Source organism: Carassius auratus, chromosome 21, assembly GCF_003368295.1.
Source record: "Carassius auratus strain Wakin chromosome 21, ASM336829v1, whole genome shotgun sequence".
Lineage (NCBI taxonomy): Eukaryota > Metazoa > Chordata > Actinopteri > Cypriniformes > Cyprinidae > Carassius > Carassius auratus.
The window spans coordinates 10,271,688-10,298,234 of NC_039263.1; the positions used below are offsets into that span (position 1 = coordinate 10,271,688).

Below are 26,547 nucleotides of genomic sequence, written 5' to 3' on the forward strand. Positions count from 1 at the left end.
AAAAAGAGCATAAAATAATAAATTGTGAAAAAAAGAGAAAGAAAAAACATTATATCAGGCACAACAAATTATTTTCTCTATAGAGAAAAAGAAAAAGGAGAGACAAAATTAAGAAAAGTGCGACAAAATTAAAAGAAGAAGAGTTGAGATGACAGAGAGGTTTCATCAGGAACTCTCGTCGACTGACCAAAATGTAAAAAAGTGAGCTCAGAGAATCTGCTGGCCCTTCACACTACACAGAAACACAACTGATCATACAGGCCAGACTGGACCATGTTTCATGTGACACTGCAGCTGTGCCCTTCAGCATGGAACGGTCCCGGAGGAATGGCAGCCGTGTAACGCTCTTCTACATCTCCATCTGAGACTCTACAAGGACGTGAGCGCGCACACACACACATACACAACATCAATTCATCCCAACAGAACAACTCTCCAGCCCTTATCATTTCCTTCTCTCTCGTCTTACCGTCTCTGACCCTCTCTCCAGTCTGACCCTGCAACAGTGGCCGTAATGTGCGAGTTTAACACATTAAGTGTTCAGAGCCCCACGGATTCACACACTCTTTAAAGCTCAACCTGCTCTAACACTACAGCCCCACGTATCTTCTTTCCCACAGTTCTGGTGTCATTTCTTCCCTTTGTGAATCACTGCCGTCACCTCATGACTTCTCATCATATTTCTCCGTGTCCAACAAGCACTGAATCGATATCTGATAATGAGGTAAAACTTAAAGTGTTAAAAAAAAAGCACTGAGTCAGGTCAAAACCTCGTAGATAAACTCTAAATAATCTATTAGATATTCTATCGTTCCAGATTAATTTGAGGGTTTGCCAAATGACCGATCAAATAAATCAATGCTGCAGTGAGCCCTTAATCTGTGTGTTAATTAAGGCCAGCCGTGGGACTGATGAACTTGGCACTCGTTTCCCACTGAGAGCAGCAGAGGTGCAGGCGAGCACATCAATGCACGCACATACACACCGTGGTCTGCTGCTTTCATTAAAAAGAATAATAATAAAAAGTATTAGAGCTGCACAATTAATCGACAGTAGAACACAATTACGGCTGCCAAGTCATAGTGCATATACATAAATGTGGTGGCCAGTCAAATGTATGTAAATTATGAGGCTATCAATAAGGGATGCACAATGTTTCAGTGGTCATTATCTGTATTGTAACTTAATTAAATAAAATAAATAATAATTAATTTTCTGCAGTTTAAAGGCGCAATATGTAATTTTTCTGCTTTAAAAATAGCAGAAATCACTATATCTATGTTATATATATTTTTTAGTTGTGTACTTACATCATCCCGACAGTTTCCACAAACTTTCAAATCCGGAGAAAATTATAGTTTAATTAGAAGACACGGCACGTTTCTTTATTTCCTTTTGGTCGCCCATCTATGGCGTCATATAAACTTTGACCCCTCTAGTTTATCTAACTTCCTGCGGAACTGCCAAATACAAAGGTGAACAGAAACAAAGACGAGACGAAGAAGAAAAAATAGTAGCCTTGATTGAGACTATTAATTTTATATTTATATTCGTATTTAAACCTCAATCAATAACTTAGTTATGGATCATGATTATGCTATGCCTGCACGTTCTGTGAAGCGCAAACGTACGGGTGAAATAAATGACCCGAGATGGTTTTGGGACAAGAGAAGCAACAAGACACGGGTAAATATTGGAGTTGCATTTCCAAGATAGAGAGAGCTTCGTGACAAGCTGAAACTACCGAGAGATGCTGAACTCGCTTGCATTCTGATAAACAGGTATGCATCCATTCAGCTAACTTTATATATCCGTATTTTTTGTGAAACGATGATGTCTTGTGTAAAACGCAGATGGACTAGCTCTCATGTAAATCTACATTTGTTCTATATCTAGCTGAATAAAGTAGCTTCAAATACAGTTCTCTAACTTGTTCGATATCATAGTATAACGAAATTATCATTATTAACGAAAGGTGACCGTGTTTTTTAAAATATATTACTACTAGCTAGATGGAATATTGATTTGATAGGGGTCTCATAATTCATATATCTCTCCGTTCGAAAAGACGTGATTGTCCAAAATACTAAGTTAGAATGAGTGAGGAATGTGGAAAGCGACAGAGCGCGTGATCCAATGAACAACAACTCCCATGAGCTTTACGCTCTTTCCCGACGTCATCAAAGTACGTCTTATGTTATTATTTTGATTGAGTGACCCCTGGTGGCTAAAAATTCCATACTGTACGTTTAATCTGTTTTAAAATATACTAGGTGTCATCTGAAGCACATAGATGTATATCTAATAGCATATATATTGGTAATTGGCTTCAATACATAAATAATTATTAATAATACATAAATAAACAGATCATCTGTTCATCAGGGTTTTTTTTTCATCAGTTTATCCATACCTATCAGTAACGCCAGTCACTGCTAAACTGTCTTATTTTTCATATCTGTAAGCGCTGGCCCACAAAAAAGAGAACTGAAGAAACATCACCTGGCACTCAAAAACAAGATGTATCCTAGCACTGGCGCAGTAGAAATCTGCTCAAAACGGCAGCGTTTCAGGCTTCAGCACGAGCTGTGTAGATAAGTGTTTCTATCAGTGCAGTGTTTATTGCAGCTATCCAAAACACTTTAAGCTGCTCCCAATGTGCCTATTCCATTAAGTTGATACTGATGAAAAATTGCAGTTACTCTTAAGACCTTGTAAATTAACAAACTGTTGGCTTATTAAAACAATAATAGATTTTCCTGTGTTGCTCAATTTCCCTCGCCTCTAATGAGATGCCAGCGAGTGGCCCTTGCCTGCGAGGTTAATGGATTCCATATTTTTTCAATTTAAAAATTGGGTTCTTCTAGCTCAAGAACCAATGCAAAAGTGCTGCTAATTAGACAGCAATGGCTCAAAAGAGCTTAAGGAGACTGTCGAAAGCAGGCAAGCAGCTTGCCGCGCCACATCCACTTCTGGGGCTTTTTTTTTTTTTTTTTTTCAAAGATTTACTGATCTAGGATTTGTTTTTCCCCTCAAACTCTACATATCATACCCCACCATGTGTTTAAAGCGCAGCTGCTCGTGTTGCTCTGTGAATACACACTGTAAAACAGGAACACTGATGCTATAGCCATGGCCTTCTCAAGCAGGGGTGTGTGAATGAGGCAGGATCAGGTCTTTGAACGCCGCAGTGTCTTTCTGTACGAGACAGAGGTGGATGGAGGTGATGTCGAGGGGTGATTGCCCACTGAGCTCTGAATTGATGGAGACAGGCGGTGAAGGGGAGGACGGGACTGCCTGCCATTGATCACACATTCTGGACAGGAGGCTTTTCAATCACCCCCTCTTCTCTCTCCGTCTCCTGCATCTGTGGGCTAAGAGGCCTGGGCTGAGGCAAATTGCTTCATGCCAGTCTAATTTTAAGAAGCTCGTAAAAGCAGAGATATGCCGCTCTCACTCACATTCTCTCCCCGGCTCCCCGAAGTGCACAGCTATGCTCTCGTACAGAGATGAAGAAGAAGGATCTCATTCTCTGAAGAAGACAGCATGCTTTTACCACACACGTGCACAGGCACACTTACGCTGACCAGAGCGTCTGCTGGACTCGTCTTGGCGGAGACCATTTAATTTCAGTTTGGACCTCTGGGCAATTTATCCAGCCGTCTTCTCCTTGTGTGGCCTCTCCATCATACCGCTAAATATGAGTGAATCCATCTCACAGCCATTGAGTTTTTCTCTCTAAGCGTTTATAATCAATGTGCACTGTAGTTCAGATAGAAATTTAACTGCACTTTGTAATGTTAGCTGCTTGGGATGCCTTGTGGCATATAAAACACTGTGAAAAGCTCATTTTCCCATCTCCCAAGCATTAATCAAAATGAAGGTTTAAAATGGCTCGATGTGACAAATTATTAACTATATTGTTTCTTGGCCACTGTTCACAGCATGTGGATGATTCATACTAATGCTGAGAGACAGAATGAAAATAAAACACAGTTGGGAACTTAATTGCTTAGTCATGGTAATTAAGCATAAGTAGGCGACAGCCTACTCAAATCATGCACTTCATTGTCTTAAAGCGAAAGATTTTATAACTTTTTAACTAAAATATATTTTTTTTCACTAGTCTTTTTTTTTTTAATTCTGCATGTCTCAGGCATTTCTTAAGTGAAATGTCAGAGCTTCAGTTTTTGATTAACAGCAAGTGGATGGTGATCTTTCCAGCCAAAAGGGAAACCGTACACGTTCAACAGGTATAATTTACAGTAGGCCTATCCAATACACTTTTCACTGCAGAGGAGAGTAGCTCAAATATTCTGCCTAATATCTCATTTTGTGTTTCATGAAAATAAAATAATGAAAATAATATGAGGCTGATATGAGGGTATTTAAAAGAAATATTTGGTGGGTGAACTATTCTTGTCTTCTTTTGAATAAAAACAGTTAACAACATAAACCAAGCCTCACTAATCAATAAAATACTTTTTATGCCATAAATCTGGTAAGTGTCTTAACAGCAGAATGATGAAAAGATGATAAATAAATAAATAAATAAATAAATAAACTTAACTAACTAAATGTTGAAGCTTACATTTTTGGACAATACAACCTTATAGTTAACTCGGTCACAAACGAGTTTCTTTGATTGTGCTTGCTTTTAGTAGGTTATTAGTCGCCAAATAAACTATAATCCCAATATAGAAATTTCCGTGAAATGCATGTTCTTTACTACTATACAGAGAGACAAGCTGGAGCTATATCAATTTGCACATGAGAGTGAAAGTCCGCGTTCGTGTCACCTGGGCACGCGCGCTTTGCCGGTGGTACTTTCGCGCGCATCTCACGAGCCGGGTTTTGCCGACAGCTCGCGCGCTGATGTGAGTGAAGGAGTGAATCGGCTTTCTTACCTGGGTCGTGGTGGAGCGCTTTCGCCCTGTGTATGCCCGGGTGGTGCATCTCTCCCCGGCTTTTCGTAATGCCGGTGCTACCGGCTGTGGAGTCAGTCAGAAATCCGTAACAGGTAAACACGGATCCTAAAACTTCGCAGGTTTGATAGTCAATCTGAGACACTTAACGATATACTGATTCTCCTCACAGTTCTACGCGCCACTCGCATTCATCTCCGTTTCTTTTATTTGGCTTCGTTTTGGTGATAAACGTTCAGAAAGTCACATGAATGAAAAGGCAGAAGAGCGGAGAGAATTCCTGGAACAAAAGAGTGTAGTTGTGCAGAGTCAGAGCGGAGCTGTGCCTGCTCTTTCCGCCGCACACAACAGATGCTTGCAGCTCAGATTGGAAGGGAGGGAGGGAGGGAGGGGTGGGATGTGGCCGAGAGGGAGCGATAGCTTGACTCTCATTAGTCAAATAGTCCTATTATTTTTCATTTAACTCCTACTTGAATGATATTTGCATAAGAGAGAGACACGACTTTATTTTGTTATCATTTTAACACATATGGGCTACAGATGATTCGACTAGTTTCACAATATCTGCACACACTTATTACAATAAATTATCTTATGCGAAGAAAATTTATAATTTATGACTGACCCATAAAATGTGTGTAAGCAGTCTGAATCATACAGACTGATTCATGTACAAATGTAAATAATGCAACTATATAATTTAAATAATGTAATACTATCTTTGTAGCATCCTAATGTTTAGCATACAATTGATATATATTTAATTTAATTGTATATTAAAATATTTATCTTTGTGTTTATGCAGCTAATATTATGGGTAGACACAATACAGGCATTGCACTCTACTGTACAAATTCAGTATTTTCCAGAAAATGTTAATAATTGTTTATAAACCTTCAGTACAGTAACAACATAAAAGCTAATTACTCTACTGTATAATGTGTCTTTATGAATACAAATATTTAGTTGTCGTATACATTTTAGTAGGGGTCCCTCACAAAGTGATCATCATCATATATAGGGCTCTCTGGCTTCTCAAAGTTTGAAAACCCCCCACTTAAAACACCACGTGTTATAGTAGCTTTTAAAGCCCAGTCACTTAATGTAATCCAAAGGATCATGTCTTGTTCAGGTGGTAATCTTTAGGGCATAACAGGCCATTAGATGTCCAATGCTCCTGTGAAGCTTCAAGCTGCCACATTGTTGCCCTGTGCTTGCTGGGTTTCACACAGCCAAGCTTGGCCTGCTGCTCTCCATCCTCTCCCATATGGGTCAGCTTCCTGTTCCTGCTGGGCAGAAACCTACTACAGAACCTATCCTTTCATGCTGACCTATGAGCAGTTCTGCTCACCTAAATCCCATCCTGACTCTGAGCCACTTCAGTAAAGCTGCTCTCTGACCAGTGCCCATGAACCTCCAGAGGAACCGGCATTTATCAGTCCAGTGCCTAGAGTCTAAGTTTGGACAATACCAGCTAACAGCTTCTAATGCTGGCACTTCACTTCTACCATGGTCTATAACTAGAATACAGGATCGGTTCATGAATACATGTGGGACATATGAGAGCTGTTCAATTTCCAAACCAATAGAGAGCACTTAGAGTGGTGGAATTATTCAATGGACCCAAGTGGTGGTACTTACAAAAGCTGGTGCCTTTGTACAGTATGTATGTGAGTAGATGATGGACTAATATGGCTTCTCTTAGCTTTTTGCCAGATATATTTGGCCACTGTAGGTCACCTACAGAGTTAAAGAGTCAGTGAGATGATATTTTTGGGTCCACATCCTTCCATTTATTCAAAATCACAATGGCATGAATATTCTCTGATGACCATGTTTCTAATTTTTGAATTAAAATTCATACAAGTGATATCATAATACAAAATAATAATAAAAAAATACAAAAAAGCCTGCTGAATGGTCCAATCAACATGTGGAAAAAACATAAAACAGGAAACAATCATATCAAAATGATCAAATGATTATGATAAACTCTGCCTCCATTAATGTCATTATTAATGATGTTTTTACGACAGAATAGTTAAAAATGAAAATCATCCCTAATGATGAAACTGATTCAAAGGTATACAATTTTTTTTTTACCTTGTTGCACCACAAGACATTTTTATAGCTCATCGATTTAAACTTCTTTTGAAAATGAAGTTCGCAACCCCGGTTCAGGAGGAGCCTAAACATTCAATCCTGTCAATCATCGTTACAACGGCATATAAACAGCAGTAATTGTTCTGTTCAAGCCACAGTTCTTCCGGCGTCCATCCACCTCCCCTTCTCCTCCTTTAATTCCTCCTCTTTTTCCTCCACACTGTATCATCATGAGCTCTTACTCTGAGCTCAAGCTGAGCCTCGGGTTTAGAGTCTCCTTCATAGACAGCAAGCCAAGTTTGTTTACCATTATCTGGCAGGGCTGAATGGGCAGGCACACTCGGGAAATGTTTATTTACAAAACCATATGAAACTAACTTCAATGCAAAGAATACATTTCTAAAACCGTTACTGACCCTCGACACTTTCACCTACAATATTGTCCTATACGCATTCTTTCTTCTACTCAAGATTGAAGACATATATGATGTAAACAGCGCCTTTTTTGTCTCACAACATCCTGATTTATGGAATATATCAAACTTTTTTTTTTCTGTATCCAAGGCTTTGATCAGGTAGACAGAACTGGGTCAGCAATTCATCTATTTCTTTTTTTTTCATGGTATAAATTTCAGCGGAAGGAGGACACATACAAAGGACTAGAAACTGTGGAAAATACCACATATATTATGAAATGAACAGCCATTTCTCAAAATTTCCTTCGGTCGTATGGAAGCAACAGCTGTATAGGAGATTTTCAGGGCAATGAATATTTAATCAGTGAAAAGCAGAGATAGTAATATTAATAATATGAATTATAATGATAATGGTTATTGATGAGGTCAGAAATAAGCACAAGTACATAATGCAAATGTTCTTTGCACATCTAAAATACTTTCCAAGAAAAAAAAAAGAAAAAAATCAAGTACCAAGGGAAAGCTGACGTCTCTTGAGACGCAGCAGCACATTCCCTCGTGCATCTCTGTTCTTACTCTGAAGGCTGTCATGGTTTGGGCTAATCACTGCACAGGTGTCTGCCTGTGGCTGTCACTCATCAAGCTCACTACGATATGCAAATTATCTTAAATGCCGTTGCCTTTTCTGGATGAATTGTCCAATCCAATGTCATTTTGCATGGATGGGTTTGTGCCAGCAGCATCAGTTATAACCTCCCACTCCTCCCCAAGCTCAGAGCCAATCAGACAGACTCATCAACCACCATTAATTTTTTAAGATTTCCTCCAGCGCTGAATCTATCTGCCGAGGTCCCCAATTAAGCACAAAACAGAACGCAGACGTTCACCTTCCCTGCCATGCCGTGAAGCCAACGGCTATCAGTTAAAACTGCTTACACAGACGCTGCTCTTGGCTATGTCGCACTAAAACGCCGCTAGCCATGCACTTGACAGTCCTTGCGTATTGCAAATTACTTCCAACATATCAACAGTTAAAGTGAACTTGTGCCATAATTACACACTTAGTCAAATTGTTCAATTTCTGCCCAAGTCATATTAGTGAGATTCAGAGTGGGCAGAAAGTGTTTAAATTTATACGTGACTCAAAAATGCTAGTGTCATATGACTGAGCAACAGTACATCAGTCATCCAAATATTTTAGGAAAGTAAGAATATATTATTGGCTTTTACTGACAAACTTTCTACGTACTTAAGAAATGAGCAACATTAATAAATTGCTGTCCATTTTTCAAACCCTCTTAAAGATCATATTCAGGTATGGAAGACGTTAACTAATTATAGCACTAATTTTAGTTTCATAAGGCTGATGGTGAAATGAATGTGGTTCAGAGAGGTGGCCCTGATCAAATATTCCTTTTCAGCAGAGGAAGAACAAAGGCTATCAATAGCGGCGGGATTACTTATGCCCTTTTCCCTCGTTTCGTGTCCAGTTCTCGCATTCTCTTTTACATGAGAAGCAGCTTTCATTGTGTAGATCAAAGCCAGAGCAGTTCGATTTGAATAACCTGCCATACACCTGCATGCATGTGACATTCAGCTTTTTTTTTAAATAGTACTTGTCATATTATTTATTTATTTATTTTAATTTGTGTACTTCTGCTCACAATTTTCAAGGATGAAGATGTGTTATGGAAACGGTCCATATTTTCAATGGCTTAATTTGCCTACTTGCATGATACAGAATTTGCAATGGAATACATTACTGTACAGTTTTAATTGACCTCAACAACATACAGTATTTGAAACATTCTCGGTTGCAAAAGTTACGCTTATGTTTTTTTTTTGCACAAAGGGTACTATGGATGATAAAGGTTCTTCAATGAACCTCAGATGCCAATAAAGATCCTTTATTTTTAAGAGTATAATCAAGGGCGTAACTTTGGGTCTACCATTGGGGGGGTTAAACTTGCGGCATATTTATTAGTTAATTAATTTATTGAATAATTTTCTTGTGTAAAAGGTAACATGCTAATTTGCATAATTTAATTAAAAACTTTCAAATAGAGAAAATGACAGTGCAATTATATTATCACTTTGCATGAAATAAGACTCAAAAGTAGATTAAAAATAATAATAATTGTGTTTGCATTTAGCCTCTGATAACATCAAATTCAGAAACTGAGAAAATACAAGTGTGGACTGACGTTAACCTTAGTTGTGCTTTGATTCATTTTGTCACTTTGCAAACTCCATGCAAAAAAAATAAATAAAAAAAAAATAATATAATTATAATATATTATAATCTTCTCAAATTGAACCGGAGGTGGTAAATTCCTAATAATAATTTAACGTTACGTAATTTTTTTGGTATTTTAATAAGATAGATACCTAAAATACGTTGCGCATACAACTCAATTAACGCGATCATTATAAAGGTGTTTGAACAACAAAACACATCCACTTGCGCATATTTGACAATCGGAATATCAGATATATCCTGCTATAGCTAACAAATTTGTGAAATTAGAATAAAAAAGGAAATAAAAGTAGATCATCAGTCATCAGCGCTGACAAGCAATGAATGATTCGTCTCCATGGTAACCACAAAGCGATACTACGATCAATAACGGTCGCCTTGAAAAACTTTTAAACTTACGTGTGAAAAGGTTAAATAAGGCTTACATTTAAATGTGTCTTTGTTTTGTTTTGAGTGTATGGTCAATAAATAAAGTAATTAGAAAAAAGTGGGCACAAAACATGTTTGTCATGTATCTACTCCACACACTTTGAGAAACGCTCAGCTAACTTAACAGCCAATTTAGCGGGGTACCTCCGTTTGGTCAGGATTTTCTTTTCTTTTCTTTTTTTTTGGCTGGTGTCGACAAACAATGAAAAATTGTTGTCTGGCTGCCTTTCAGTGTCCTTTTCATCTTTCCGTCAGCTTTTTCCACCCATTCATCCCAGGGACTGCGCAAAATGGTGAACAAACTTGGTAGAGAAAGCCTGTTGGGTAATACCAAGTAGTCGGTGCGGTGGGCGGGGGGTACATTACAGATTATTTAAAATATGACATCTTTCTTGCTGGCAAATGAAATTAATAAAGAAAACGAACAAAAGTATTTATTCTGAATATTTCATATTATTTTAATCTGAATGGTTTGATGATATTGAGGGGGTTATATTAGTTGGATCTGATTTTTGGGGGGGTCATGACCCCCCTAACCCCCCTGCAAATTACGCGCATGAGTATAATGCATGTTGCTACTTTTGCAATGCCAAGGTCAAAGGTTTGATTCCATGGGAATGCTTGAACTCAAGGATGCACAGTTTTATCAGAATATTATCGGAATCGGCCAGAAGCTATAGCTTATATGAAGTAAAATCACAAACATAACACTTGTAAATTAAATAACTGTATAGATACAGATTTATTCAATAATGGATTATGAAAGCTTCAATACAAGCTGATATAATATACTCAAATACTCTAAAAGATTTTGAGAATTTGTACAACTCTTTTGCTTTAGACCATATAAAAATGTTAAATACACAATTAAAATGTTAAAGTTACCACTGCTTCTGTCTTTTGAAAAAAAGCAGTGACTGATTTATAGTTAACTTATAGTTATTTTAAAAGTTTCCAATGTATTATCATTATAAAAGAACTTCATTATGATTTATTTAGGTCTAACAAATAAAGTTTTTGTTAAAAGCCATCCAAAATGTATAATAATTTAATACAATCACTGCACAGGAGATACTCAGTGTTGTTTCCAAACACAAGGAAATATATTGGCATTGGCTATCGGCCAAAATAAGTTGAATAATATCGTCGTATCGGCAAAAATCCAATAATGTGTGTCCCTACTTCGAATCCAATGTAAATCACTTTGGATAGAAGCACCTGCCAAATGCTTGAATGTAAATGTAATATTAGCATAACTTTACGAGTTGTAAATTACCAGTTAAGAACCATTGTGTCAGATTCTCGGCATCCTTATGTGTTTGGGATTATAAAATAATTGTCTGCTATCTCATAAATGTCATTAAGATACAGAACGCTAAAGGAAAGCTATGAAAACTAAAGTCAACATCAGTTAGAGGGATGTGTCTGTCTACCTTAACCTTTAACCTCATTGACTAAAGAACATCCATAACCATCAGCAGACATTACGGCTCATTTTGTTCATTGTTTGTGTTTTGGCAAGGAGCAGCTCTGCAACTATCGTTGTCACATCACATCGTCTCATCGGTGAAACCCCCCAGCCGTCTCTCCCAAGAGTGATTAATCTTCTAACACTAATTAGATATTTGCTAATTAGCATCTGACATGTGAGGGGAGGAAGAGAAACATTTGCATGCGGACACGGATGGCTACAGTTGGCAAATGGCGGGCTCAACCGTAGCGAAGCGCCATCAGTGGAGTCGGAAACACGGCGCAGCTCACCGAGCAGGATGTGCTGATGTCAGAACGCCTGCTGGGTGATCTACCTGCATATAAGAGAATGTCAACGTCCAGGGGCTCAGGCATTATTTTATTCATTTTCAAATGAAGTCACCCCCTACGTTTCAAATGAGCTCCGTCTAGATTTTAATGACCATCGTGGTGGAAACCTGGAGCTGAAAGGACATTAATCTGGATATTGCCAATTTAGCAGGAAGCCTGATGGGAGAAAATCAGCAGGATTTTGGTCCTCTGTCTTCGCCTACACAGTCTCCTTCTGTCCGTATCCAACTCATTTTATATGCCCTCATCAATTAATGACAACAGCTTATTATCATTTCATCGTGAGGGTTAAAAGATCTGTAGCAGAAGGAGAAATGCTACCTGTGAAAATGATAAAGCAGAGCCATAATCAGACTTGTAGATTATAGTGCAGTAGGAATGACTGCACTGACCTCGCTTCGCTGAGTGAGAAACAGATGATTTTTTACCCTATATGTGGGAGATATTAAATTTGGCCAATAAGAAAAAGTTATTGGGAGTCATTCATGCCAAGGGATGGGAATCATAAATAATTTAACAGTTCTGGTTCCTTAATGATTTGATTAACAATTATTTTATTTTTAGTTATGTTTTTTTATAACTTGGTAAAATATAAATACATATATAAAAAAGTGCAAGATACTGCACATTGTAAATATGTATACAGTACAGACCAAAAGTTTGGAAACATTACTATTTTTAATGTTTTTGAAAGAAGTTTTTTTGCTCATCAAGCCTGGATTTATTTTATCAAAAATACAGAAAAAAATTTAATATTGTGAAATATTATTGCAACTTAAAATAATAGTTTTCTATTTGAATATACTTAAAAAAATTATTCCTGTGATGCAAAGATGAATTTTCAGCATCATTACTCCAGCCTTCAGTGTCACATGTAACATACAGTCTATCACATGATCCTTTAGAAATCATTCTAATATTCTGATTTATTATGAGTGTTGGAAACAGTTCTGCTGTCTAATATATTTGATGAATAAAAGGTTAAAAAGAACTGCATTTATTCAAAAAAAAAAAAAAAACGTTCAAAATAATTACATAGAAAACGTCTATTTTAAATTATTAATATTTCACAGTATTAGTTTTTTTAATATACATTTTCATCAAATAAATGCAACCTTGGTGAGAATAAAAGACATTAAAAAATACTGAAAAATATTACTGTCCCTAACTTTGGAATGATAGTGTACATTTAAAAAAGTTCTTGAAAAGTGTGTACTTACGTGTTATAAAGACTTTTTGGTGGTGGCATAAATCTATGCATGCTGTATTTTAGTAAATTAAATGTTAAACTAAAATGAATGAAACATTTACATAAAGTAAAGTCTGGTAGGTGAAGGCTTCGCTCACAATCTGCTGCGTCTGGCTTCTCTTGCTAAATCATCACAATTGGAGCACTTATGAGGTTTGTACGATTTTTGGAAAAACAGTTATGTAAAGAGTAATTACTTCTCTTTGTCCTTTGCAACAGCATGTCTTTCGAGAAATAATACAAAAAAACACCTTGCTGCACACCATAGAACACATCAGAAAGGAATGACGCTTAATCCAGAAGCCTTATGTCTTGATATTAATATCACAGTCTTGTCTTTGAGATAAAATGACAGATGTACCATCTGTGAGCTCATAAAATGAGGGTGATTCTGACAAGATATCTGTTACACGACTTTGGGCTGACCGAGGCACACATGAGCCTTCGAGATGCCCTGCTAACTATTTTCATGTGTCGCAGGATTTCACAGGGTAATTAAACGCCTAACTAGTGGCAACTTCAGGGGGAAAGCGCCACTGTCACAGGGGGGTGGTTAGCTGGATGCGTTTGAGTTGGCGAAATATGTGATTTCACAGGGAAATCGGCTCACAGATGTCTCATTAACTTCGTGTCATTTGCTCCCACTTTTCTACGTCATTATGGAAATTCGCAAATACAGAAAATGATACGAAAAAGTTTGTACCGTAGAAAGTTCTGACTGTGATTTGTCAGGTTCATTAGCATTTCCGGCACAGGATCTAAAATACTAAATCATTAAGCTTGTATACAAACCATTTATCTGGCACAGTGTAAAACAAATCCATTGACCAAATGGGGAATTTTTCATTGCACAAACAACTGCACACCATCTCAGCAAGGAAAACCAGCCCTGGTGTACAATATGCGCAAAAGCTCAAGCTAATGTGCCTCACAGTAATGAACTGGTGTGTGTGTTTTATTCATGCACTTTAAGCTTCATATTGCGGATGATTTGCATCCAAATTTCCCATCAGGGATCAATAAAGTCTGTCCGTCTGTCTGCCTGCCTATCTATCACACGTGCTTTTGCAGACTCCAGCTATAGCATAATGTGCCACTGCTGTGTGTTTTGTAAACAGGAAGAGCTCCTGCTGACCAAATAAGATTATTCAGAGGACACGTTGTTGTTTTTTTTGCTTACAGCTCAAACTGTGAACATAATCGGCCAGCTTCCTCTTCCCCCTCTTCACAATCACTCTGAAACACATCAAGGTCAAGTGGCTGAAGACACTGTCATTACAGCACTGCTAAAATACAGATAAAATTCACAAGTGTTATTTAACAGAACAATGAAAGATCAGGAGAGCATTGTTGCAAGTTGTATTTATGAATTACAGATACTGATCAGATCAACAGCATGCACTTAATAAACCTAACAATACTGTCTGTCTATACTATGCTAATGTAGTTACAATTACATTTAGTTATGGTAATAGGCCTTTATTATGGAGTTATTTCACTCTTCTACATAAAAAGCATGCTATTTGAATTTTTTGACAGCCAATCAGAATCCACCTGACTTTAAAGCGATGAAGAATTTAAAGCAGCAGACAATATAACTGCAGCTTGCACTTATAATAAACAGAATATTATTGTTTGTTAGTGTGGAAACTGTAATTGTTATTACAGTACTCTTTATAGTTATTGTACTTTGTGTGAATAGGCCCAGGTTTTACAACAATACAACAATAATAGCATACATATACTTTTAGTATTTTTGTTGGGAGTTTGATAGAAATTTAAACTTCAGAAATGGTTGTATGACTGATCATGCTCTGAAAATGAATGTAAGACAAAAGCTGATAATTTGCCATTTAGACCTATTTACAGTATTAATAAGTGCTTTTTGATGTCTGTTATTACCCATTTTGTCCCTAGAATTGGTATGTGGCTTTTATCATTTGGAAAAAAGAAAAATATGTGGTATTGTCTATCCTCATCTCTTTTTATTGTCTTGATTAAATGGAAAAATCTAGCTTGATTTAACACTATGTGTTCAAAATCATGTATGCAAACGCCTACCCTAAACAAACATAAAGAGCGATATAAATAGTGCATGTTAAATTATCTATAATTTACAGTAAAAGATCTCATCCATGCTTGTTGTACTTCGAAACGGTCTACTACGATATTCTGCTGTTCAAGTGTGTGCTGTAGGTGTCAATCTTCAAACTAACTCTGCATATCCAAGCGGCCAATTAGTGTGTGAGGCAGGCAGGCATCCACGTGGAAAACTACATGTGTGTGTGTGTGGGGGAAGGAGAGAAAGTCGATGAATTCAAACAACACTTGCTGAGAGCAAGTAACTTCTTTTGGGTTCCTGGTAGTGGACGGTTGCAAACATCTCAGATAAAGCAGAGAAGTAACCTTGCAGAAAATCAATAATTCATATGTGACGATCGGATTTCTTCTCTGCCCGTCGTCAAGGTGAAAGCATGCCGAGCTCCAGGCTGAGCCAGCTTTCTGCAGCGGCCTGGAAAATGACAGCAGGCTTGTCAGGAAATAATGCCTGCTATCGACGCCTGCCTGCGTAATGATGTGCATGCCACTGCGCGCTCGTGCAAACGTGCGTGTGCACCCTCGCAGTATTGCTGACTGACAGGACATCTCTCTCGCTGTGACACCGAGAGCTCCACGGGCCGAAGTTCCAGACACTTTCAGACCGGAACCTCACTTAGATCTGGCCGCAGTTCTGCCCTGCTTCTTGCCAGCACAAATATTTCAGGAGGCCATTACTGAGACCTCTGGCACTGTCTGTCAGAGCGTTTCCATTTGACTTTGCATCTCGGTGATTGATAGAGAGCGGGCGTTTTCGCAACTGGCTCGGTATCAGATCCGGTGATTTGATGCGATGTGACAGGCAACCATGAAGCTCCTCAGAGACCCCTGAGGAGAACTCGACTCATTCTCGCGTCCACGGTTCCTCAAGCGCGAGCAGCGGACCACAGCCAGATGGCAGAGCGGCAAGGACAACCCACCCAGCGCAGGGCACGACCAATCGGGTGTAACGAGCAGAACTCTGTAACAGTATCCATGGAAACGGGCGGTTTTCTTGGCCTATGGCATGCGAGTGACAGGGAGCTCAGGTATAAGATCTCGCAGCGGTCATCAATCACTTCAAAGCAGAGGCTGCTACACCTCCACAGTGCGGTGAACTTTAAACAGAGAACAACAAAGAGACGGGCTTTCAATCAATCATAATGACGCGCTTCTCCACAGCCCTGTTCAACCAGCAAACCTACTCGCAGTCAACTACACATCACTCTTCATTTAGCACTTAATGTCCAACCCATCTACTAAAGCATTACTGTATCTCGCCCTCTCAGATCCACACAACAATCAAACTTCAGGTATGGAGGTGGCGGGAATGTTTTGGAGAAAGCGAAACGAGACTAGGTTTGTATGCACAAAAGAAAGTTTCAATGCTTCAAGCTAAAGAGGTTTTGCAAGCAATTTGCCTGTCAACACTTCATTCAAAACTGCTGCACGATGTGACAATCTCAATTACTCAGAATATATTTGATGTTTAATATAAGCCCACGTTTAATTAGGAACAATGAGATTTCACAGTGGGCGGGGCTTCCTGGCCTGTCTGCCTCACTGTATAAATAATAAACTGTATCACTGTATACATATAAACTTGCAACTGAGAAAAAAAATATCTTGCAATTCTGATATTATAACTTCTAAAAGCAATTGCTTTTATATTATATTATATTTTATTTATAGTATATATTTAGCAATTCTGAGAAGAAAATATGAAATTGCGAGATGTTTAATTGTTTTAAGTCACAATTAACATTCCACTTTATTTTATATTCAGTGGCGGATAAGTACCACGTAATATCGGTTATTAGCTGATATTTGCGATTAATTGTCGCAGTATAACTCAGTCTATACTTTAAGTCCAGCTAATATACAAATAACTGAAAAAATAAGACCAACTACAATTAGGTATGCAAATATCCCATTAAACTGAAAACATTTTATTTATGCAATCCAACTGGAGATTTTAAAAATGTAATCATAAATGATGCAAAGTTTCAATAACTTGTTTAATATTCAATAGACAACTAGGAAGAATTAGTTGGTGGAATTTTATTTTATTACAAATAAAAGAAAGCGGTCCTGCATATTCTCAGCAATGTACGCTTCTAAATCAGTCATTTGAAGTGCCTCAGCAAGATGTTTAAACCTAACAATGGCTCACTGTGTAGTTCTGTCTAAAGCGTATGGTTTTAACATATCAGTACATGTTCACAAGACTCTAAAGAGCACAATCATTTACTGCGGCAAGTCGCAGCTGTTGTGTTTTGCATCTGAATGCAAAGCAGCACGAGTGATGAAGAATAAAAACAACCTTTTTGCTCAAAAAGCGACTAAAATTAGATTGAGACTGAGAAAAAAACAAAACATCAACGGGGTAAAAAAGCCTTTCAAGGGCTCGGCGAGACTTTGAGGCGGCTGGCGAGGCTTAATTATGCTTGTTGAAGCAGTTGTTTGCAGCACACCTTTCTGTCTCCCGCTGCCTCTTTACCTGTGATCCCTGTGATTTCTGAGAGAACGCGCTTGTGCATTTTGGCAGATGTATCAAACGGTGTGAGAAAAACTGCAGGCAGAAAAGAGTACAGAGAAAAAGAGAAGACAGATGGAAAAAGAGAGAAAAGAGACAAAGATAAGGGTACAAACACACAGCTCGTTTGATATGGCTGCACTCATCTCTGAAGCTGTGCCAACGCTATCTTGAGTGGGACACATTGGCAATGGGGTGTGAATTGTGAGATGCTCCCCAGGCAAGAGCGCGTTTGTTGAGGCCACTCATAAGGCTTTGAATGCTCCTGTGGATCTCTGGGTCTCCTCTCTGGACTGATTGAACAGCAGATCTGGGCCACTGCAGGGTCGCAGCCCACTCTGTCCCACACTGAGTGGGTGAGGCAGGGTTATGCACCACATCACTTATGGATCAGCAGGCCCACACCGAACCTGTAGAAAACCTCAATTTCTGTCTGTCCTTCACACAAAGCTATCGCATGGTTTTGGAGGACTCTGAATATAAGGAATGAGTCATATGAACTACTTTTATAGAACTTTTTCCATCCAGTTGTAACTCACTTTCACTATACAGAAAAGAGAATCCAGAAAATAAAAATAAAAATGACATGAGGGCAAATAATAACAATAATTTTATGGATTTATATGTATTTGAAGGAGTAGATTATACAAAGTTAAATTGCATTTATTTTATTTTCCTACACGATTAGAATTTTTTTGAACAGTTAGTGTTACTATTATTTATTTATTTAGAAATTCATATTTTTATGCAGCGAGGATGCATTTAATAGATCAAAGTGACAGTAAAGTCCTATTGTTACACAACATTTTCTTTGCAAATAAATTTTCTTTTGAATGTTCTATTCATCAAATAATCCTAAAAAAAAAAAATAAGTTTTAAATTATATTAAAATAGAAAGCATATATTTTAAATTGAAATAGTATTTGACAATATTACTATTTTCACTGTATTTTTTATTAAATAAATACAGGCTTAGCAAAACCATAACATGTTCAAAAACATAAAACATCTTCCTGACCCCAAACAGTGTACATTTTTATTATTATCTTTTCATGACTCATTTTACCGTTTTTAAACTTCTTCTTTAACAAATGAAATATATTCCATAAATTCCACCAATTTTTCACAAAAATAAAAAAATCAGCGGAGGAAATCCAAGAAAGTCTGCATGCAAAGTCCATATGGGCCTGTGAATCAAGACCCACATGCAAACAGACGAGTTAAACAAGCTTGTTTGGAATGCCTCGTCTCTCAGGGTTTGTGGATGTGAGGACTTCATGACAGATGTTAAGAGAAGGAAACAGTGTCTAAATGATCCTCGTATGATCTTCCGCTCAAATTGTGCTTGCAGGGAAAGAAGCTTGATTATGTAACCGCAGCTCTTTTGCATCATGAGTAATCCTGAGTATATTTTTTTTGTCTTGGCCCTGCTGCCAAGCAAAATGTTGCTGGAACGCTCCATCAACTCAATCATAGCAGCAAGGGGCAAATTTGTACATTACGCTGCACAAATCTGGCAGCTTGTTACAGAACCGAGTTCTGATTGGCTAATCGCTGCTATATGTGAATTGTCTTAAGTAAATAATTGTAACATTTCGGTTACATGATAAATTTGACATAATACACATTATTAATCCAAAGGGGATGGTAAGAGAGGATGGTGGTTTTACTGAGGGGTTGATTTTTGTTGTTTTATTGTTTTTTTATGCTATTCCCCCGCATCCCCCCTAAATTCGAGCCCTTGTTTTTAGAGACTGTATGTTTGTTCGTTAGCTCACAGAATAAGGAGACGTACTTGAGAGGCGAGAAGCTCCAGTTCGCATCCCGTGTAACCACAGTTCGACAAAACAGTTCAAATCTGCATATAAGGAAGTTGAAATGGAATGGCGTTTTTATATCAGTTTTCCCTTTGTTAACACTATCGGTTAGGTTTAGGGTTAGGGTTAGTTTTGGGATAGGGCATATTTCAAACACGATAGAGCATTAACTTTTAGTGACTTTAACTTTTTAATAGTTAGTGTATGTAATAGTTTATGTTTCTGATAGTCTTTTTTGCTCATCAAGGCTGCATTTTTGTGATAAAAAAATATGGTAAAATATTATTACAATTTAAAATGTTTTTTTTTGGAATGTTTAGTTTTTAAAATACAGCTTTTTCCACAGCTACTGGTGTTAAGACTTGTTCTGAAATGGAGTTTTCTTGACATTTCTATACACAGCTTTATGAAGGAAGCCTTTGGACCAATGAGATGTCTTGGTGGGCGGGGCCACTCTTCACAACGCTACAGAAATAGAAACGGAGCGGTCGGCAAATTATCCTGCCGCTTATCACTCTTTCTCTATTGCTGTTGAAGAAATGTGTCTACTATGGGCTTCATCTCCTCCTGCTCTCTGGGAAACACTTATCGCTCTGCAGATGCTGGGCCTGGAAGAGCAGGAGGGAGGCCCGAACTGCCCCTCTAGCTCTTATCAAGCCATTGCAACTGGGTGGCCGCTTGTGTAAGGCAGAAATCGGAGCACCAGCGCAGCCCAAGGAGTCATCGCTCAGGTGAAGGAGAGGTGATAAGTCTTCACAAGTGTGCTGATACAGCAGACGCACAGATTAGCATAAATGGCATAGCAATAAGAGCAGCATACTACTTCTTTCTATAACATGAACTTATTTAGCATCCAAGCCCATTTCTAAATTTCGCCAGTTAATCTTTCACAAGCTTCTCCATTTCCATAATAATTGGCGTCAAATTGTGCCAGGCTTTATTTGGCCTCACACAATGCCGGAGACTCGCAGGGACCTCGCTGCTGACCCACTCAGGATGGCCTCTCCGCGGGGTACAAGAGAACGCGCCTGTTTGTCTGTGTCTGTATATCTTCCCTGGAGAAAGCCCGCTAAGTCTCGCTCTCTCTCTCTCTCTCCTGCCCCTTCAGCCCCATAAACAGGCCAGCGGACAGAATCATTATGCTGCGATTTTCCAATTTATTCAGTGCCTTCAACTTCTCATTAGTTTCTGCCTCCTCCATAAAGAGGGCACATTATCAGAAGCTGTCAGCAAAGAGCTCACAGGAGCTTCATCATCCATTTGGACTCTGGCAGAGGAGACGTTTCTGACCACAGGACATTGCTGTGTAGAGACTTCCTCTACTGCTCAGTCAACTCATTCTGTTCACTGAAGCTAAATGAGTCCGATACAATATGCCAGATGCTGATTTTCATATGTAGCTCACATGTAATAATAAAACAAAATGCATATATATATATATATATATATATATATATATATATATATATATATATATATATATATATATATATATATATATAATATGTAAATATATATATATATATATATATATATATATATATATATACATATATATATATATATATATATATATATATATATATATATATATATATATATATATAATTACATAAATATACAAATTAAAGGACATTTTTACTTTAAAATAAGAAATAGTCATATTGTGAGTAATATAAAATCATTATTATGACAGCCTGAACGATATGAAGTTGCAATAATAACAAAAGTCGTTTTAGAAACAAAGGTTGTTTCACATCATGTTGCACACTTCAGTGCACTCCTGAATACAAGCGGCAGGTATTTGTACTCCTCATTTGTGAATCACTTTGGATAAAAAGCCTCTGCTAAATGATTCAATGTAAATGTGCTGCGACCCCTTGACCTCCGCACAAACAGCAGTGCAGAGAGCGTCACGGACGGATAATTTTACGAGGTTGCCAGGAAGCAAGACAGCAGGAAGTGTACAGAGTAAACAGTGAAGATACTGGAAGCAAACGAAGGAGCATTGGAGTTCAGAAAGAAACTTTGTAAATGATACAAAATATTTTAATGGCATACAGTATTTCAAGGTTGGCCATTGTTGTGTTTTGGCTGTTGAATTTTCTTGTTGTTTTTAGACAGGGCTTACTGTAGAGCAGAAAAATGACAAAAAAGTTAGGCCATGGAGATATTTTGACAAGCCCTAACATTTGTGATTTTTTTAAGGTAATTGAGCAAAAATGTTTAATGTATTCACAAATGGTGCCCCAATAACATACTAGCAACATGTATGTACTTGTTTGCATTAATTTTATTTTTATTTTTTTGTGAGAAAATCAAGTATGCATCTTTAGCAGAAATAAATAAATAAATATTACTGTAAATAAAAATTAAAGCAAGCATGGCGAGAGGTTCTGGCAAAAAAGCAATTTGCTTTAGTCTATTTAAAAATGCAATAAACAAGAGATAAGCACTATGCGAATCAAAATAAGTAAATATGTAAGGAAATCCATTGTTTCTGAATGAATCTGCATTTTGATTCAATAACAGCAGTCATTTGTTTTATTTATTAAATGCATCAGTATTTATGATTCAGCAGAGTCAGAGTCGCTTGCTGCCACATAGTCCATGTTATCAAAAAGAACATATTTGCTTAGTTAGGGCACATTGCATTTCTTGTGGTAAACAATTAATCCATGCAAGTTAATCCACAGGAAAATAAAGAAATCTTCATAATCTTCAGTCTAAATGTGAACATGTAATCACTCCCTTCCAACCATCAGTGTGCTGCAAGCTCTTTAGAGATGCTCTAAAATCAAGCCCCACTCTCCATGCAATATTCCGTTTTCTCAGTATTGCTTAAAAACGGAAGTAAAGCCGTAACTTCCGGTTCACACATACTTCAAATGTGATATTCTTTAAACAACATTTTCTCATTCTCGGCCAACATTTAAGCCATTGTGGTTCTTCCTCTGCAGTCTATACTCCAAGCAAATAAAAAGTCAGCGACTCAAGTTCTCAGAATAAACCCAATAAGCTCCTCTCTACAAACAGCCCCACTGACAGCTGATTTCATATCTGGCACAGTGCGTGCGGGTTAAAAGAAAAGCCTCGACTTGTTTTGCATTTCATTCATGACACATTGAGGTGTCATCATCCACGCATGATGTTGCACTGTTTTTTCCTCCCTTTAAGTGTGGAAGCGACGGTGGCGAATGCGCAAATATCAAAATAGAATATTTAGACGTTACGTAACCTTCTACAGATTTAAACCCACAAATGAATGTTTTCTCTGGTTTGGAGTCGGATGTAGTTGTGGCCCGTGTGCAGCTCCAGAGCCATCCGTATGCCCACTTTAATGTGCTGCCAGGGCAATAACACTGGGGCAGAATGAACGTGAAGCATGTCACGCAAGCCCTGCTTTTATTATTTCATATGACCTTTGGGATTGAATACACGGACTGTCTGTAAGCTTAAGAGCAAGAAAAGGGAGCAGGATATCTGAGTGACAGAAAAACTATTTTATATATGAAACAATAATAATAAGCTATAATCAATGAGTGAATCGCATGGTACATTAGTCAGTATGCAGTAAAGAAACTCTACTTCATTGGCCCTTTTATACATTTCTCCAGCTATTCATAATCAATGCAAGATGGCCTGCGGCTCCATTTCTTCATAGATTTTTTTTATATTTTAAAAGCTAAAATTTTTTAGTAAGGTCATATTCGGTCAATGCTGGTGGACAACTCTAAAATAACCACTGTTGGGGAAGTATAGTGTGCTCATACACAGATTGTTTGGATCTTGCAGCCCTCACTTCATTTCCCATATTTCTCAGCACAAGCATTTATCACGTCTTCGCACGTCGCAAGTGTCATCATTCCAGACGGCATCTTTCCTTCTAGTAAATGATGACTGTTGGCAGCCGACAAGGGCATTCTGTGAAGTTAACTTAATACGGTTTCGAGGAAATTGCTGGTTTGACAATGCAAGCAGCAGGTGTTTCTTTAAATCTTCCTGAGAAACCACTACACTTATGTGCACTCTATAAGGGGGACTAATAAGACTATCGCTTCATAGTTGAGTGCGAACCATGGACACCATTATAAACAGATTTTATTTCTGACCTCATTCACACTCATTTTGAAAATCATTATATCAATTGATATTGAAGATAGATGTGAAGTTTGTTCAAATATGAGAAAACGAAGATTGAATTTAAAAAAGGGAAAAGACTGTTTTATTAATAGAAGAATGACGGGTGAGCATACGTGTTTAGAAAGTCAAATATTTGATTTCACTAAAAATATAAAATTACATAATTTCACACACACTCACATGGGTAAGATAGGCCTTTCAGGGTTTAAATATTGTCTTAAAAAGTAAATAAAAGGACTTTTTCAAAGACAGTTACTCATGTTATTGAGAGAAATGGACTGAAGAGACTGGCTTTATGCCACGAGAGGCTAATTGGCCTTGGGTTTGTTTAAGGCATTGTGATTAATGAAGTTTCTAATGAGAGCTTTATGATGAAGGCAGCAATCTGTCAGCCTGTGACTAGAGCTCTCAACAGGGATAGAAATGAACATTTAAGAGGTGATCTGAAGAAGGGAATTCTCCTGACACAAAAACACAATTTTTAAACAAAAGCTTTCTTAAAAAGCTGCAGCCCATCCAATTTGTAGTGTTCCTGCTAATAGCTTAAAAGTCTGAAATTTCATTAAAAGAAATCTGGCTTATTATCAGATTTGGTGGCTGAACGAAATATGTTTTTTGGGACCAGTGATTCCCTTTACACTCAAAACGCTTTTAAAAAAAATATTTATAAATACATATATATGGTAACACTTATTAGTTGCTTATTAGCATGAATATCATTGGAATATTAGCCATGTATTAGGGCTAATTAAGAACATATTAATGCCTTTTTCTACTTGACCTTATTCTACATCCCTAATCTTACCCAATACCTAAACCTAACAACTAATTTACTAACTATTAATAAGCAGTGAATTAAGAATTTATTGAGAGAAATGTTGTAGTTAATAGTTAACAAGTGTTACCTCTTCTAAAGTGTTACCATATATATATCTAAAAGTTTTTAGCATATTTGTCACACTTAATGGGTTCAGATCATCAGACAAATTTTAATATTACACAAAGATAACCAGAGTAGGTACAAAACGCAGTTTTAAAATGATGATTTCATTTATTAAGGAAAAAAAGCTGTCCAAACCTGCCTGGCACTACATGAAAAAGTAATTGTCCCCTAAATCTAATAACTGGTTGTGCTACCCTTGGCCGCAACAATTGCAATAAAGCATTTCCGATAACTGGCAATGAGTTTTTCACATTGCTGTGGAGGAATTTTTGGCCCACTCTTCTTTGCAGAATTGTTTTAATTCAGCCACACTGGAGGATTTTCGAGCATGAATGGACTGTTTAAAGGGGTCATATAATGCGAATTAAATTTTGATTTAAATGCGATTCCTTTCTCTTTGGAGTGTTACAAGATCTTGGTGCATAAAGAAGATCTGTAAAGTTGCAAATCGGGTCAATCTTTTGTTTGTTATCTGGCTCGGCTCGCTGTTCATCTTCAGTTCTCTCTTCACATCAGTTCAGTCAGTGTACTGTTTGAGTAAATGAATTACTCCGGGATATTGGTTTGTTTGAACTCAGAGGAAGTGTCAGCCACATTAAACAAGTTAACAGCTTAAGTCATTTTGTGGATTAATGTGTATTGGAGATGCGAACCGTTTAAAACGGTTCAGTTCGCTTTGGTGAACTGGTTCAAGAAGATCCAAGTTAACAGCTTAAGTCATTTGTGGATTAATGTGTATTGGAGATGCGAACCGTTTAAAACGGTTCAGTTCGCTTTGGTGAACTGGTTCAAGAAGATCCAAGTTAACAGCTTAAGTCATTTGTGGATTAATGTGTATTGGAGATGCGAACCGTTTAAAACGGTTCAGTTCGCTTTGGTGAACTGGTTCAAGAAGATCCAAGTTAACAGCTTAAGTCATTTGTGGATTAATGTGTATTGGAGATGCGAACCGTTTAAAACGGTTCAGTTCGCTTTGGTGAACTGGTTCAAGAAGATCCGGTTACATCGAATGATTCGTTCGTGAACCAGATATCACTACACTTCAGTGTTCTGAACTCTCTCACAACAGACACGGAAGAGAAGACAATGCTGAATAAAGTCATAGTTTTTGCTATTTTTGGACCAAAATGTATTTTCGATGCTTCAAAAAATTCTAACTGACCCTCTGATGTGACATGGACTACTTTGATGATGTTTTCTAACCTTTCTGAACATGGACAGTATACCGTACACACAGTTTCAATGGAGGGACTGAGAGCTCTCGGACTAAATCTAAAATATCTTAAACTGTGTTCCAAAGATAAACGGAGGTCTCACGGATTTGGAACGACATGAGGGTGAGTTATTAATGACATAATTAAAATGTTTGGGTGAACTTTAAACTGCATTAAAACATTGCATTACATCAAATACACAACATAATGTTTTTTTTTTTTTTTTTACATATATATGACCCCTTAAAAGGTTATGCCAAAGCATCTCAATCGGATTTAATTCAGGACTTTTGACTTGGCAACTCCAAAACTTAATTCTTTTTTTTTTTTGTCGCATTAGTCCACAGAATATTTGTTCAAAAGTATTGGGGATAATCAATATATTTTGGGGGGAAATGTGAGACGAGCCTTTGTGTTCTTTCTTTTGCCTTGGATCTCTCCCATGGATGCCCTTTTTACACAGTCTCTTTCTTACTGTTGTTTCATGAACACTGACCTTAATTGAGACAAGCGAGGCCTGCACTTCTTTAGATGTTGTTCTGGGTTCTTCTATGACCTCCTGGATGAGTCGTCGTTGTGCTCTTGGATTAATTTTGGTAGGCCGGCCACCCCTGGGAA

The 26,547-nt window shown here is 37.6% G+C and overlaps 1 protein-coding gene across 4 annotated transcripts in view; it reads right to left on the minus strand.

The window, feature by feature from the left end:
* LOC113038422 (teneurin-2) overlaps positions 1-26,547 on the minus strand; it is a 226,485-nt gene that overhangs the window by 125,504 nt on the left and 74,434 nt on the right. For 2 of the 4 annotated variants that reach the window (XM_026195814.1, XM_026195812.1), the window contains exon 1: positions 4,908-5,289. The exons of the other annotated variants lie outside the window; for them this stretch is intronic. In XM_026195814.1, the coding sequence (XP_026051599.1) occupies positions 4,908-4,956 (49 nt within the window). In that variant the 5' untranslated portion in view covers positions 4,957-5,289. Of the gene's footprint in view, positions 1-4,907; positions 5,290-26,547 lie in introns of those variants that run through there. 4 annotated transcript variants of the gene reach the window in all.